Raw genomic sequence first — 16839 nt, 5'->3', positions numbered from 1 at the left:
ATAATTTGATAGTTTTTCTTTTATTTATTGCTTCATTTGTTACGTTATATTTAGTCATTTACTTTTAGCAGTTTTTGAGATGTTTCATGGATTTTTTAATTACCCTGTACCGTAGGTGAAAATAAACATCTGAACCTTTACTGTGTTCCGATTAGCCCAAAGAAATTGCTTCAGATTATAGTTGGAGTTGTGTCATGCAATTTAGTTGATAAGTTGGTAACGGAACTTTTATGTCAGACATTCCTTTTGACTGGAGTAACAAATGCAGAATACAACGCAGAACGAACATTGAATTACTGGCGACGGTTAGGAGGGTGCTTCGTTTAGTGACACTAATGGTCTTAACAATACTTTGCTTAATGATGCCCCTTGATTCCAACACCAACGAATGTAAAGAAAGTGACCATATTAATATATAAGATAGAATCTATTACTGAAAATCCATTGCAACAGAAAGTGACCTTGGCTTCTATCGAGGGTGTCGCATTAATCTTACAGCCCAACGCATCTTTTTGCCCATAAACAAAATAAAAAATAGTTTTATTTAGCTACCAGGGAGACATCAACCAGCATGACTGTCCTTCTTATAACTTTGTTCGTTACAGAGGTATGAACAGTAGTATGTCTTTTCCAAATAGCGACCGAAGACCTATTCAAAAACGTATCACGTTTAATTAAACACACCACTTAATTCAATTAAAAAACAGAAAATGGATCTTTAATACCATTTGGTAGTGCTGCGCGCAAAGAAAGGAATAGAACATTTAAAAATGTTGTAAGTGTTGACCATTGACAGCTATGATCATTGACAGCGATGCCCCGATCCTACCGTTAATGAAAAAACTCCTCGCTGCTTCCAGTGATGCCTGCTGTAGTGTATTACTTAGCAAACAATAAATTCATGCATGTCGTTGGAGTTCTTGGAATATCGTGATAGGTAACGTCTTTTATGCATCCTCAAAGAAGAAACCTCAGAGCCGTTAAATCAGGACACCGAGCAGGCCAACCTGTTGTAGGTTCACTATCAAACCATCTGGCAGGATAACTTCGTTTCAGAACAGGACATGTTAGCAAGACATTATGTGAAGGTTATCCGAATTTTGGTACCACATAAGCGTTAGGGTGCTTAGCAGTACTTCACCCACAAGACGAGGAAGAATTCGTAGGAGAAAGTTAGTATATTCTGCCTTTGAGGTTACTATCGATGAAATATGGAACCATAATTATGATACCTAGCATATACTACCAGAAATTAACTTTCCATTGAAGCTGGTGTTCCACTTGTCTAAACTGTCGTGGGTTTTGCTGGATTAATAAGGCGTGTTCTTTGTATCTACATGTCCTTCTTTTGAGAAGAGAAACTCAGCAGTAAAAAGAACACCGTATAAGAAGTTCTGGGTGGTGAGGATTTTCTGCTATACTTACTGATGAACAGCACACGATTCTGGAAACCATTCCCATGCAATTCTTCGTGCAAGGAAGGAAACGGTGAGTGCTGGAGTGTGATATACAGTGGTTTTAGGAATGACAATTTTCTGTCCAAGCTGTAATGCGCTCACGTGTGGATTCATTGAAACAGAAGTAATGACGGTAACTTCTGCAGGTTCGTTTGTGCGATTTCTACGACGATTGTGTGACGTTGGGCTGCAATATCCCGTCACCTGAGTCAAAACAAGACAAGGAATCTTGTGTTGGGAAGGTCGGTTCTTGTTAGTATATAGCTCTCTGCAGCCTCTGCATGAATAGCATTACACCTACCTTCGACAACAGTAAAAGTAAAGTAATGATGATGCAACTTTTAAGCTAGGTTTACCTTTATTGTACACAACATATCGTTTAAAAGTACTGAGCTATATGCACTTGTATTGCAAATAAGAGAACATTATTGCAATTACAGTTCAGCTGCATTTCTACCTTCTCTTTGTTTTACTAAATAATTGTACTCACAGAAACCTGCGATTGAAAATGTCTGGCTGAATGATCAGTTGACTAAGCGATCAGTGCGCATTTCCCTTGTGTTTCCATGTGTTGACTGTCATCTACAGCAAGTGGACGAATTACTTCATCCCAGGCGCCTGCACAGTGTGCTAGTACAGAAGAGTCAAACTCAAATTTGTGTTACGTTTGACATAACGTCACTTTACGTGATAGTACATTGTGCTACGTTTTGGGGAAGCCACGAGGTAAAATGTGGGCTATCAATTAAAAAAATATAGGCTGGTATAAAAAAAGACTTACTGTGAAAGTTGCCTATTCATTTTGAATTTCATTTTTCGTCCACCATATTTTTGCTATTTTTAAATCACAACATTATCTCTAGGATGTTTTGCGTGTTTCTGCGATAGCCAGCTTCGATTAGTTGAAATAAGCTCTTTCAGCCACCTCTTCGTGTGTTTGACGAGGTATTTGGCGTCTTCGGAGGTCGGGTTTGGGCATCAACCAATGAGAAATCTTTGCGGTTTTCGGACAACGAGGTACTCCAACTTGCATTCACCATTCTGGTACTGTTTTTTGTCGAGTGTTGTTGTGTATGATTTGAAGGAAAATTGGATTTGTCTGGTGTTGACCTCAGCTGGATCGGAATTTCTGTGACGTTGAAGAAATCGGATAAGATATGCTCAATTAGTATTACTATTAGGAAAACGTATACTTTATTTCGGAAATATATTCAAAAGTTCTGCATAGTTAACATACGATATACTTCGCTCAGGCCGTGAAGGATGTGGCTTCTAGTGACGAAACGGAATCACATACGTGCGATCACTTTTTGGTCAATGGAAGCTGACTGTAGGAGCAAAGATTATGTTTTCAACCCTTAGTGTTAAAGATTCAAAAATGTCATCCACTACCGAAACGTAAATGAGTTATTGTGTTGCAGGAAGCAGTGTGTTGCGAGCATGTCTTTTCGTTATTCATTCCAAGAAGCGAACAATGCACAGTTATCTTCATAACTTCTTCTTTCAGTCATTTGACTCCATTCAAGCCACTAAATTTATTATGTTTACTTCGAGCGACAACACACTGACTCGCCACAATGTTGGGCACTCTTACTGAAGCCGAATGGGGCAGGAAACATTCTAAGATGCCACAGACAGCAAACGGAACTGATTACATTTTGCAGTTGTGATTCGCTAGCAATAAATATTTTTTTTTTGCATGAACTTAGATTTCAGATGGTGAAAAGCAGGACATCGGCTTATGTTAAGGGCGACCGCTGTTTCCTAAATGTACTGAAGAGTGACCTCGGATATCAGTGAGATATATTATGAAATATAAAATGCTAAGGCACTTTCTATTGCAATATTAGTTACAATGGTTGCATATTTGAGGGAAAATCCTCAGCTGCAGCGCCTGTAGCTATAAAGCGAAAGCAACTGCACTATTCAATTTCTGAACACCTTACTGATGTATCATTACTTATTACTCAATAGGTAAAATTCATTTCAGTTGCGGCCAGACAACGCAAGGGTGTATGTCTGACAGTTATGCTAAATATTTGTGAACAGGTAGCGCTTCCAATTGTCTCTGGGGAATAAAGGTTCATATTTCATGGAAAGCATGACAGTTCAAGGCTTTAACTAACTGCTCATGGTAGCACTTCAATATTTTTTCACACCCTTACATTGCTGTTCATATCTTCTTAACGAACAAAGTTATAAGAAATTCAATCATGATGCTTATTGTCTCCCTAGCTAAACAACATTTATTTGATACATTTTTTACACAGTTTCAAGACAAAAAGTTATCTGAGGTTGCATAGATGAATGGGTCAACCAGTATATAGCAATGCGAGGGACAACGTCTGATATGCGATCGGTAGTGAACTGTAGTGTTTTCAGAAGAGTTTGTTTTGGACAGAGGAATTTTGCACACTTTCAAGTAGTTACAGTGTTTCGTTTATCAATGATTAGAATAAAGTGATGTCTTTATGACACTGTACCTAATATCACTAGTGGAGACTGAAACGCGACGTAATGTGTTTGTTACTTGCAGCGGAGCGGCTGGTGCATATCTACCGTAGCAGGAAGCAAACAAGCTTCAGACCATCGCCACTGCATCAGCTGACCCACAGGAGACGGAGTTTTTCCATATTTGTCGTCTCAATTGGCTACGCAGTCTACGAGCGTGGGCGTTCGCACTTTCCGTGTGGCTGCAGGTACAGGTAAACCGAGCGCTGGTTCCAGGAGATTTTACACGTAATCGCACAGGCGTTTGTACGCACTCTTCCATTACAGGAACTTTCTTTCATCAACACTCACATCGCCGGCCGGAGTGGCCGTGCGGTTCTAAGCGCTACAGTTTGGAACCCCGAGACCGCTAAGGTCGCAGGTTCGAATCCTGCCTCGGGCATGGATGTGTGTGATGTCCTTAGGTTAGTTACGTTTAATTAGTTCTAAGTTCTAGGCGACTGATGACTTCAGAAGTTAAGTCGCATAGTGCTCAGAGCCATTTGAACCATTTTGAACACTCACATCATGACTGAAGTGAGCGCAGTGAAGTGCGAAGTCCTCCGTTTGAGTGAATTAATAAAAGCAATCGGGAAGAAATATAAGGCCCTGATATATTAGAAAATGATAAATAATAACTTTCATAACTTTTCCAAGTATGCAATCGTTACCACACAAATTTGTTTAGAATTCTTTAAATTGTTAAGTGTCTTGTCTCACGTCCGCAGCTTGTGGTCGTGTGGTAGCGTTCTCGCTTCCCGCGCCCGGGTTCCCGGGTCCGATTCCCGGCGGAGTCAGGGATTTTCTCTGCCTCGTGATGACTGGGTGTTGTGTGATGTCCTTAGGTTAGTTAGGTTTAAGTAGTTCTAAGTTCTAGGGGACTGATGACCATAGATGTTAAGTCCCATAGTGCTCAGAGCCATTTGAACCATTTTTTTGTCTTCTCTCATGATTGCTCGTTGATCAAATGGACACAAGATAAAATGCCAGATTAAGTAATAAACACTACATTCCACATGGCACCTTTAGTACCACAAATATATCACTGAAAATCTGAGGTGTCGTCTTTTAAAGTACTTAAGGTGTCAATGAATATACTCTTAATTAAATACTATTTTTTGTAGTTAAGCTACTAAATTATTCATATGATATTTGATAGCTGTACTTCTTTTCTACAGAGTTTACATGTGAATTATGCTAATAATTTTTCTTGCAATGCAATGTACTGGATAAAACTAAACTAAAGAAAGAATAGAATTATGAATTTATTATTTCATGTAAATCAGAATAAAGAAGTATAACAATTGGTATGCCAATAACAATATTGTAGTTCCTTTCAGATAGCTTCTGGATTCATTTATTTTGTTTTTGAGTTTTACAAGTTTCCTGGAGAATTTGGAAGTAAAAAGAATCTAGAGGACAGTCTCTTACTTTCATACAGTCTTTCAGACAAGTACGTGATATTGCTGTACCGATCTTTCCTACAAACAAACTGTATGGTTAACACCGTTTTCATATCTGACAATCATAAAAAAAAAAGAATGAGAACTGTGCCATGCTGTGGCTCACGTTGGTTCTGTTGTACGTTATAAATATCAAAAGGACTAACAGAACATTAAACATGGAGATGAAGTTCCTTAGGCCTGCTGTTACTGAGGTCAGTGAAAACCTCCACAAGATAAGACAAAGCAATAAATGGAGAAATAGTCGTTATACTCAATAATTGAGGAAGTAATGCGAAAAAAGCAGGATTGGAAAAGCATATATTGTGTACCTCACCCCAGAGAATCCCTAGACAAGCGATGGAATTCAATTGTGTTGTAAGAAGAAGTGTGGGAAGGCGGAGGAAGACAGAGAGACAGGAACAGGGTTTAAGGCCTAACCATGGACCGGGAGAAGAAGGAAAAGACGCCACCACAGATGCGACATTTAAAACTAGTTAGCACACTAGCTGCTAGAGGAGCTATCAGAGCACTTGTTTATCGTTGGCAGCTTTCTTTCGGTTCGGCGTGATACTGGTTTGATATTCGTAAGTCGCGTAACTTTTTTGCGAAGCATCTATTCGGCAGTTCGGAGCAGTTTTAGAGAGCAGCATGGAAATGTGCACAAAGCGTCAGTAGTTGAGAATACATGGAGCAGGGGTGGCCAGGCCTTCAAACTTAATATAGGAACTGTGTGCCGAGAGAGGGCGGTGTCAGGAACTCGGAACTAACTCGGGCAGCCACAATACGGCGTCCTCGCCGACGTCGGCACTGGTTGCCGACCATATTTGCCGGAGCACGACAACAGTACTTACGGTTCTCCGTGACGATGACGTCGGTGTGCGAGCTGCCGTAGGTGTGTATGTGGTCTATGGCCGCCTGCATGTTGGGCACGGACTCCACAGTGCACTCGAGGGCGCTGTACTCGGTGCGGAGAGACTTTGCTGGCGGCGGACCAAACGTCAGTTGTTTGCTCAGGTTGGGGCCCGCGTAGATGTTCACCTGCGGGCAGCCAGAGAACGCTGCATTACGTAGATGAAGGAACAAGTACAAACGATATGGAGAAAATGCTGTTTACTGGGCATCGGTAAAATTTTTGCATTAGTCCGAAAGCGATTATAAAATGTACACATTCACCAATATCGTACACATGACACTAAACAGTAGACAAGAAGTATATGAATTATTTGAAATCAAAAAATGTGCCATACTCTACGCTAAAAATGATTTCAAAAAATACCACAAGCTGGAGACAGCAACTATCAAAATGGGGGTGTTGTCTAACTACATGGCAGGACGAAACCAGCGAGAGATTGTCATCTTTGAACGACATCATGATGTTACCAGAATGAATATACGCATCGCCATAATGAAATGTAATTGTGCAGGACATGGCATAGAGTGGAATATGCAATTGAATTTTAACTACGATATCAGGTACAGATTTCGAAAATGGGACTCAACTGCGAAAATCGCTGTATATTACGAAAAAAAAGATGCCGTACCGCGTACAACTTTTAAAAACGTCTCACTGCAAATCAAAGGTATTTGCATCTTTCATCTTACGCCAAAAAATTCCATCTTGTTCATATACCACGACTGTAAAGTAGTTCTTTCATTATTCGATAAAGGCGCTACCCCATCCCTTGCCAACTTTCCTTCCCCTCGGACTAATACTGCAGTTTAACCATTAACACGTCAATGTAACACGGCAGCAAACACTCTACTCTTTCCGTAATGTTAAAAAACGGATTGATACTGCGTCGACTAACAAGCTGTATTTCGTCAACGTGAAATGATACACGGATAGTCAACGTGTGGGAGGTGGAAAATTAACCTTGGAAACGCATTGGTCTCTTAAAATATTTGATATGTTTACACACTGCGTGTCATGCTACACCCTTCCCGACATGAACCTGTCTTTCTAGATCCTTTATATCCGTCAACAGAGGAAACGTACACAATCTGAAAGTGGTGCTTCTGTGTTCAATGAAGTGATAATTTGCTACAACAGTAGAGCAGGCAAAGTGACGTTTTCTGGAAATGTTGTGCATAAATTAAAACTGCCACGTAGTTTATCGTGGTAAATTAGTTGTTTTAAGCCTACACAGTATTAGCAAAACTTTTGCAATAGCCGTAAAATAATTCAAAAAATGTGGCGTTTCGGAAAGAAGGACGTTTATAAAGTAAATGTCCATCATAAATTTCACTTACTGTCGTATAAAACACAAGACTCAATTACGGTGTAAGTATCGTTTGAGTTCATTTATGATATAATTACTGTTATTACCTCCTAGGAGTGATTTAGAAGCCACATGAAACGTAGAAATCTCATGCCAGAAAAGTTGGGTCAGAAGCTGGGATGCAGCTTTCATATAAGTGTTACAAAAATGCTACAGTCAATACTTTTTAAATCTTAACGACTGTTTCGCTTCTATCTTTCTCGTAATGTGGTAAATCGTCAACGTTTAGATTGATATTAATAACGTCTGATACTGATACCCACTATTACTATAGGGTCTTCACTACATCCAGAATGCAAATTACGTAATTACATCTCAGACTGAGTATACTTGATTCTGTTAACTAATATTTATTTTAAGGACGCAATGATTCAGAGATTTTAATTTATTTTTTAAAAAACAATGATTTCATATTATAGTTGTTTGTCATTTTATTGTAACTATCACACTAGTTCGAACTGCAGGTCGTTCTCAGACATTAAAAACCGTTATTAATTTCGGGACATGTGTCCAATCATGATTGTAAATACCTAGATCAACGTTAACCATTAACTGCCTCAAAATTACAGAATGCAAGAAAGTAGCCGACATACACTAGTAAATATGTTGAAAGGTGAATCATAAGAACAGACTGAGTTTTAATACAGTGACACACGTCTCTAATGACAAATCAAGATTTTTCAACAATTTTTATGGTCTGAAAATTTAATTTCTTAAATTGCTTGTCACATACAAATACTTTCTGCTCAATCTACTTGCGTTAGTACGCCAGTATGTACTCGCTCTTCACTAAGTTAGTACGAAAATTTGATGTGTGTGTGTGTAAACTGGAACATTTTTTAATTAACTTCCGCAATACTAAGGCAGGTGCGAGAGGAGGAGGGGGGGGGGGGGGCTTTACGTCCACCTTTTGACAATATTGTAATCTAGTCAGTTATTTTATATTTTGAAATGTTGAAGAAGTGTATTTTGTTTCAATGAATTTCTCTCCAAGATTCCATAAACGTTTTAAATTTTTAGATTAAACTTAACCCAAAAATTTAAGTCTTAGGAACAGATGTCATTTCCCCTTGGAATGTCATATTCAATATTTTCAGGTTCAGGACCTTACTAACACATCAGTATCTGATTAAATAATATTCTGTGCGTAAAAGTCAACAACAATTAACGAAATTTTAATTTTAATTTTATTTGCGATGGTCATAAAGTACCACTCCACTGACAGTACACGCGATTGGAAGTGCATAGGTATTGCGTGCTCTGAATCAAACTTACACATCAATATGCATTTAAAAAGTATGTTGTTAATATAAGTCAACAACAAATAATGAATTTTTCTTTTTTTGGGTGAACATATTTCTCACTTCTGTTCAAGAAATGAGTCTTTCAGTCAGATTTTCCTGCCATCAAATCGTTGTAATCTTGTCTGTCCTTTCCACCTGGACATTTTTACAACCAACAAAGTCGACAACATGTACCACATATTCCATCCACTTAAAATCCTTAAAAATTAGGCCCTCTACTGTAGCTTCCAGTACTAAATTAACCATAAGTTAATCACATGTTCATTTTATGTGTCCCTTGTTTGTGGAAACGAATTCAGTACAGCTGTTTTCCCATTTACTATTTTAGTTTCTTTTCATGTGTACTGTATCAGTAATCTCAAAGATGTTCATGAAGTTCAGCAGTCTCCAATTCAAACTGCATGCTGTGTATTTGGCTAGTCGTATTTTTATACCAATATGCAACAGGACACGCAATGTTTTGACAGTGACTTTTGTCAATTTTAGTTGCTTTATCGCAAGCTGTTTTCAATTTATGGCTGGATGGCTGTATGGCCTTCAGGCCAAAGGACACAAAAAGTAAAAGGACTAATTTCAAGTGGATGTTTTACACTCTGTGTAGCTCCCTTTAACAGTTGTGTGTTGTGTGTTTCCTCCCTAGTGTTGGAATACAGTATTTTAATACAGTTTTTAGATCACACAGTTACTACACATTTGACAATTTGAAACCTGCCTGAGGTAGGATTCGAACTGGGGTCACCTACTTCATGAGGTAGTAAGGTTACACCTCAATAACACAAACAATAATAATGAAGCACGAGATCTCTGGACTTTATGTGATAAGATGTATTTTGTAAAGTACGCTTCTTTAACCTTGTAAGTAGCCTGTCTGTATGTTTGCATCGCTGTGGAGTGTGTTAATATGGCTGACAGCGCTCTGCACCTACGGCAAGAGATTCTGTGGTTGGACGGACTAGCAGTTAGCGAGTGAATAGAGAAGTATATAGGATGTTTTTCTTAGTGGAGACTCTGTGTTGGTAGGACATGAATTGTAAAATGACGTGAAATTTCTTATAAGAAAAGACTCAAGGAAGGGTATGATAATGTTTGGGTAGTAGAACTATTGACAACTATATAATTTTTGGAACTGGATGTCACATAAGTAAGGCAAAACTTTCTAAATACATTGTTTGCTCTTTAACAAAATCTTCCTTTTGCTATCCATATGCCTCCTAGTAGTCATAGTCTATAGTAGTTAGAATTTTTTCTTTAGCTGGCTGTTGTTGGTACTTACTGTAATTGCTGTAGTTCGTGTTGTGAAGATTTTTTGTGAGGTAAGTGACTTATGAAATAGAATGGGGTGTCCACTATCGGGATTCGTAACTGAAATGAGTTTAGGTAATTAACAGAGTCGGAGGTAGTTTAATATTTCTTTAATTTCATATTTTTTGGATTTGTGTTATTGTTAGAATTTTTTGCAATTCAGGGCTAGTTTTTGTGTTAATTATTGGAAGTCATGTTGTCAATGTATAGCAGACAGATTGCGTTGGGCTTGTATATTGTAGGTAATAAATGAAGGGGTTAAGTTTGAGTTGTAGTTGTCATTGAAAATTCTGTTGGTCAATGCTTAAAAAAATTAAAGAGTTAGTTTCAACCTTTGCACTAAGTCTGTGTTGTGTAATAGCTACAGTAGGGTTTCCATTATTATATCAGAAGTTATTCCTAAAGTTCAAATCTGTGTCATTCAAACTGCACGCTGCATATTTCATCAGTTGCATTTGTGTGGTACTAGGGAGACACCAGTAAAAAGGTATATTTGGCTTTTCTGATGCCCCCGTTTGGTTATTTTGTTGAAACGTGTGGCTAACGCATTTATATTGTCGAAGGTCTCGGAGATTCTAATTACTGCGCTGTTCTGTTGATTAATATTGTCCATGCTACCACAATTACAAATATTCCATTTTTTTCGTCACACAGTCATACTCACTAAAACATTGGAATTATTCATGTAAACGTTTATATTGTGGAGATAAATTTTTGAATTCAGATGAGCAGACAGTAAGTCGGCCCATTGCCTTAGATCGCAGAGACACTCATGAAGAGGAGAATAAATGAAATCAAGCTGCAGAATGAGAGATGAGTTACTGTAATACATTTTAAGGCTATAATCTTGCACAAAGAGCCGCCAGAAACGTTCTCTTCAAGCTGCTGAAGCAAACGAGGGTTGAATTGCTTACGAGATGAGGCAATAAGCAAACCGTTTTCACAAATTAATTAGCGCGGGTAATTGCTTTCGCAGAGAAAAGCGACAGTACAATGCATACTGAACTATTTCAACTTCATCTGCACTGCCAAAGATATTTGTATTGCTTCTTTATGCATTGTGTCATAACGTCTCTCTTGATGGAATTCCGCAGAGTTAGTCCAAAATAACTAGGGACGGAAGAACTAACGACGTTACTATCTCGGCATAAAAAAAAATCTCAATTTCTCGAATCTTGCTGCTTTTAGAGAGTCTTAGCTACAGAGATATTGAACAATAAAAATTGTGAAGTTAGAGGTTTTTGTATTGATGCTCTGTAGATTTTACGAAGGGCAGAGTTCTAGGTACGAGATTATGCACTACATGTAGGCTACGTCAAAGATAGACATAACGTTCTAGCACTTGCTTATTTTCTAAAGCATTAAATGAAAGACAGTTTACCATTAGAACTCTCTAAGGATGAGTAAAACAAAGTTGAAAGCATAGAACAAATTGCTTGGGTTTGATTGCTTACTCCCTCTTGTTTTAGCATACTGCATACGTCAACGAAGAAGGAACTGTTCTTGACTAAGTCTTCATGGATGAGCAGCGTCTCCATGGCATTACAAGCTGCTGGGTAGTCACACTTCGAGTCACGCACTGAAAATGTGAAATAAACGCTCTTTACAGATTGTTATTGCAAATTACTTAAAGTAATATGTAGAATATTGACTTTCTACATCTAAGGACATCTTTAGTAAACTGATGTGAAGTAATGTGTCATACAATGTTTGTAAAAAGACTGTATATCATGGGGACCTATTATACTTACAATGGCCTCAAAGCTTCTCAGCTGGGCAAAACGTCCTACAAAACCCAACACTAACGGTATTTTCAGATGTTTCACACAGGGCTCGTGATAGTTACATCTCTTTTTGTAGAACCTAAAAGCCTACTGTCTAGTAAAATTCACTTTTGTCACAATTTAGTGCGCAATGAGAGTGTGCGGATGTCTAAAACAAGGTAAATTGCAGATGATGGCTCAGAAAAATTCCTGGAAATGTAAAAGTTCACGAGAGGTTCGGAAAACTGTTCCATAGAGAACATGCTTGGGAACACAGCATACCATGCTACAGTGCTAAATGGGTAGGGCGATGAACATTAATGTTGCATCTGACCGGCTAGAAGAAGGACATTTTCATTCTTCAATGTCCTTTGTCTCGGGGTAACACCTCAAATACGACAAAAATGCAATGCGAAGTAATTAGAAATAGGTCTTTCCATCATATCCAAACATCAAGTAAACATGCTAAAATAGGGAGTAATGTTTTCAACAGCTTCCAGCACATATGTCGCTAGCCAACAATTTTAAAAGTTGCCGATATGTTCGCAAATTTAGCAGTCGAAAAAATTTAGCTTCCTAGCAACAACACATGATTATAAAAGTCTGGCATAACATTAGAGATGGGAACGATATATCGAAAATATCGATACTTGGCAGAAATATCAGTTTCTAAATATTATTAAGTAACTGTAGTAGGACCTATCGCACTGGTACTAAAACACTGTTAATGAACAAGATTACAGATATCGTCAAATTAGAAAAGGTCTCAAATGCAAGTGATCATCGTCGACAAGAGAAAAAAGTAGAGGGATTCTCGAAGGAGGAATGTCGGAAATGGTACTGGACATGAATACCCGTTGGAACTTCACGTTGTACTTAAATGGATAATTTTTTGTTAGCATTTATACTATCACCACGGTTCAGTGTTGCAGCGAATATAATACTCATATACTAAGAAGAACTTTAAAATTGTCTACGTTGCTGATTTGTAAATATTATTGGGAATTTAGGAAAACTATTTCATCTCTGATATTTGTATTAAGATACGTTTAGTGCTATTAAACATATCTACAGATAGCCTACATTTTAGAAGCAATGAAAGTATTAAGTTTCTATGTAAAAATGAAACAAGTTTCTTGGCAGGAATGACGAACCAGATTCTGATAATAACTGATTCGTGTCTTTAACAAATTGTTTCAAATAAGAGCCATATTTTTTATCCGATATAAATCGACATTTTTACCTCTGATATAGTATATCGTCAGAATTGATATTGCTCAGGTGGTTTATAGAAAAAAATATTTCAAAACACTTCTTTTATACTCTGTACCTATGGAAATAAAACAGTTCCCTTTGGAAGCTGCCTGAAATTGTTCCAGTTTTATTTTAAGAAATAAAATAACTTCAGAAATAAAGTAATATTATCCGTACCCACGCAACTCAAAAATCAATAAAATGAATTAGTGTTTCTCCTTGAATTACTATTCATTTTGTACTACTAAGAGCGCTTCAACATCAATTTTTAATGAGCTTGTAAACGGCCTTCGTGAACTGATATAAATAGATTCTTTTATTTAATTGTTTTATTCCTTTAACATGTTGCACATTATGATGATTATCTTTAATATAATATAAATAATATTAAATTAAGCAAATTTAATTCTTGGCTGTGGTTCGTGGTGTGGGTTCCTGTTGTCATGTCCTAGTTCATGAACCATGGGCAATGTATTAGTGCCCAAGTAAGTGGTCCCGACAGTTGGGATACCAGTTACTTTGGAATAAGGCTGGGCATCTCGGACGTATTCTGAGTCGTGGTCACCTTTGTGCTCATACGGCAAAGACTACCAAATCCACCGGTTAGTCCCTCAACCGTTAGGGGTAAAACTCAATGGGACTCAGGGCAAGTAAGGCTAGCAACCTGCCTCCCTGGTACTTTAAATATGATGCTGGCAACAATCAGAGCAAAATGCCTCGGACCTTTGGAGGTGACGGAGTCCCACCTCTAATTGAAAAGCCAGGGACTCCTAAGATTCGACTTGGCAAACAAATGGTAATGACATGGGGAGCTATTAATATCAATGGGGGCTACTTTGGGAAGAAGGTAAAGCTGGCAGAGGTTGCAAGTAAGATGGGACTGGACGTTTTAGCTGTTAGTGACATTCGGGTAAGGGGTGAGAAAGAAGAAGAAGTGGGAGAATACAAGGTATACCTGTCAGGAGTCAAAGCAGGAATAGCACAATGGGGTGTAGGGCTTTACATCATGAAAGAAATGGAGCCCAGCGTAGTTGCAATAAGGTATGTAAACGAACGACTGATGTGGATAGATTTGACAGTGTCTAGCAAGAAAATTAGGACTGTGTCAGTATATTCGCATTGTGAAGGGACAGATCAAGATAAGATGGATAGTTTTTATGATGCACTCAGTGATGTAGTTGTTAGAGTAAAGGACACGGACAGTGTTCTGCTCATGGGTGATTTTAATGCCAGGATTGGAAATCGAACAGAAGGGTATGAAAAGGTTATGGGTAAATTTGGAGACGATACGGAGGTCAACAGGAACGGGAAACAACTCTTGGATTTCTGTGCCAGTATGGGCTTAGTAATCACAAACTCCTTTTTTAAGCACAAGAACATTCACTGGTATACTTGGGAAGGCAGGGGAACCAGATCTGTCATTGACTATATAATAACAGATCAGGAATTCAGGAAGGCTGTGAGGGACACACGTGTATTCAGGGGATTCTTTGATGACACTGATCATTATTTAAACTGCAGTGAAATTGGTATTGTGAGGCCGAAAGTGCAGAAGGTCAGGTCCATGTGTAGGAGGATAAGAGTGGAGAAACTTCAGGATAAGGAAATCAGGCACAAGTACATAATGGTGATCTCAGAAAGGTACCAGTTAGTTGAATGTAGTCAATTACAGTCATTGGAAAAGGAATGGACAAGGTACAGGGACACAGTACTAGAAGTGGCTAAAGAATGTCTTGGAACAGTAGTGTGTAAAGGTAGGATGAAGCAAACAGCTTGATGGAATGACACAGTTAAGGCAGCCTGTAAAAGGAAAAAGAAGGCGTATCAAAAATGGCTACATACTAGAACTCAGGTAGACAGAGAAAGTTATATTGAAGAAAGAAACAAAGCCAAACAGATAATTGCAGCATCCAAGAAGACATCTTGGGAAGACTTTGGAAACCGGTTGGAGGCTTTGGGTCAAGCTGCTGGAAAACTATTCTGGAGTGTAATTAGCAGTCTTCGCAAGGGAGGTAAGAAGGAAATGACAAGTATGTTGGACAGGTCAGGAAAACTGCTGGTGAATCCTGTGGATTCCTTGGGCAGATGGAGGGAATATTTTGAAGAGTTGCTCAATGTAGGTGAAAATACGATCAGTAATGTGTCAGATTTGGATGTACAATGGGATAGGAATGATGATGGAAATAGCATCACATTTGAGGAAGTGGAGAAAATGGTCAATAGATTGCAGTGCAATAAAGCAGCTGGGGTCGATGAAATTAAGTCGGAACTCATCAAATACAGTGGAATGTCAGGTCTTAGATGGCTTAGATGGTGGGGTCATGTTACACGCATGGGAGAAGCAAAGTTACCCAAGAGACTCATGGGTTCAGCAGTAGAGGGTAGGAGGAGTCGGGGCAGACCAAGGAGAAGGTACCTGGATTCGGTTAAGAATGATTTTGAAGTAATAGGCTTAACATCAGAAGAGGGACCAATGTTAGCACTGAATAGGGGATCATGGAGGAATTTTATAAGGGGGACTATGCTCCAGACTGAAAGCTGAAAGCCATAATCAGTCTTAAATGATGATGATGATGATGATGAATTAATGGCTACATCGGTTACAACTTTACAGTTATAGTCAATAGCCCACAGCGCTCCTTGGCCGATGGCAAATGCCCAAGGCTTGTACTAGAAGTCTGTCTGTCTGTGTGTGTATGTGTGTGTGCTTGCGTGCGCGCGCACGTGTGTGTGTGTGTGTGTGTGTGTGTGTGTGTGTGTGTGTGTGTGAGTATGTGTGTGTGACCGTTGACTGATATAAACACAGTCATATTTCAAGAATTCACAGACACCCTCGGTGAACAACGTGACAAATACGAACAAAATGAACGGATGATAAAGAGTCACTACGACGCATCGTATTTCTCGTCTGTTTCACTTTTCGATCCCTGTGGCGAAATCTTCTTCAGGATTCCAATGGTGTCCCTGGATGGGCGGTCATCGATGGAGACCAATGGAATCTAGGAGAAACTCCCACCAGAGGGATTGAAACTTCGAACTGTGAAGAAGTTTGGCGAGGAACACGACCGGTCTAAGGACTCAGATGATTTTATCATCAATGACAACTGTCGTGAAAGCCGGCAGACTTGTACGGAGTGAGGTGAACTGTTGTCGGCGCTGTGCCGCTTACCGATCTTGAGCGCGCGCTCCAAGTCGGCGTCCTTGTCGACGTAGACGTGGCAGATGCCCTCGGCGTGGCCCAGCACGGGGATGTGGCCGCTCTGCTCCTGGATGGTGCGTACCAGCTCGCTGGAGCCCCGCGGTATCACCAGGTCGATGTGCCGCTCCATCGCCAGCAGGTCGCTGATCTCCTCTCGCGTCGACACCTGGCGGTAAACGTCACGGCTGAACAATACCAACAGGTATTGCATAGTGCAAACAATAATGACGTACCTGTATTACTGAAACACTATCCGAGAACCCGGTAGCTGCAACAAAAGTTCGGTTTTCTGTATTTCGTGTTGTATCTTACGCCGTAACGCATACATTACTTACGAAATTCAATT

General features: G+C 39.1%; 1 protein-coding gene across 1 annotated transcript in view; it reads right to left on the bottom strand.

Annotated features, from left to right (window-relative positions):
- Window positions 1-16839, bottom strand: part of LOC126413343 (delta-1-pyrroline-5-carboxylate synthase) — a 204982-nt gene that overhangs the window by 31639 nt on the left and 156504 nt on the right. Inside the window, exons 11-13 of the mRNA XM_050083259.1 lie at window positions 16464-16659; window positions 11732-11856; window positions 6244-6430 (exon numbers count right to left, since the gene is read on the bottom strand). Of these exons, the coding sequence (XP_049939216.1) occupies window positions 6244-6430; window positions 11732-11856; window positions 16464-16659 (508 nt within the window). The remainder of the gene's footprint in view (window positions 1-6243; window positions 6431-11731; window positions 11857-16463; window positions 16660-16839) is intronic.

This window comes from Schistocerca serialis, chromosome 1 (assembly GCF_023864345.2).
Source record: "Schistocerca serialis cubense isolate TAMUIC-IGC-003099 chromosome 1, iqSchSeri2.2, whole genome shotgun sequence".
Taxonomy (NCBI): domain Eukaryota; kingdom Metazoa; phylum Arthropoda; class Insecta; order Orthoptera; family Acrididae; genus Schistocerca; species Schistocerca serialis.
Note: the sequence above shows the minus strand (reverse complement) of the source record. Positions and strands in the feature narration are given on the sequence as shown.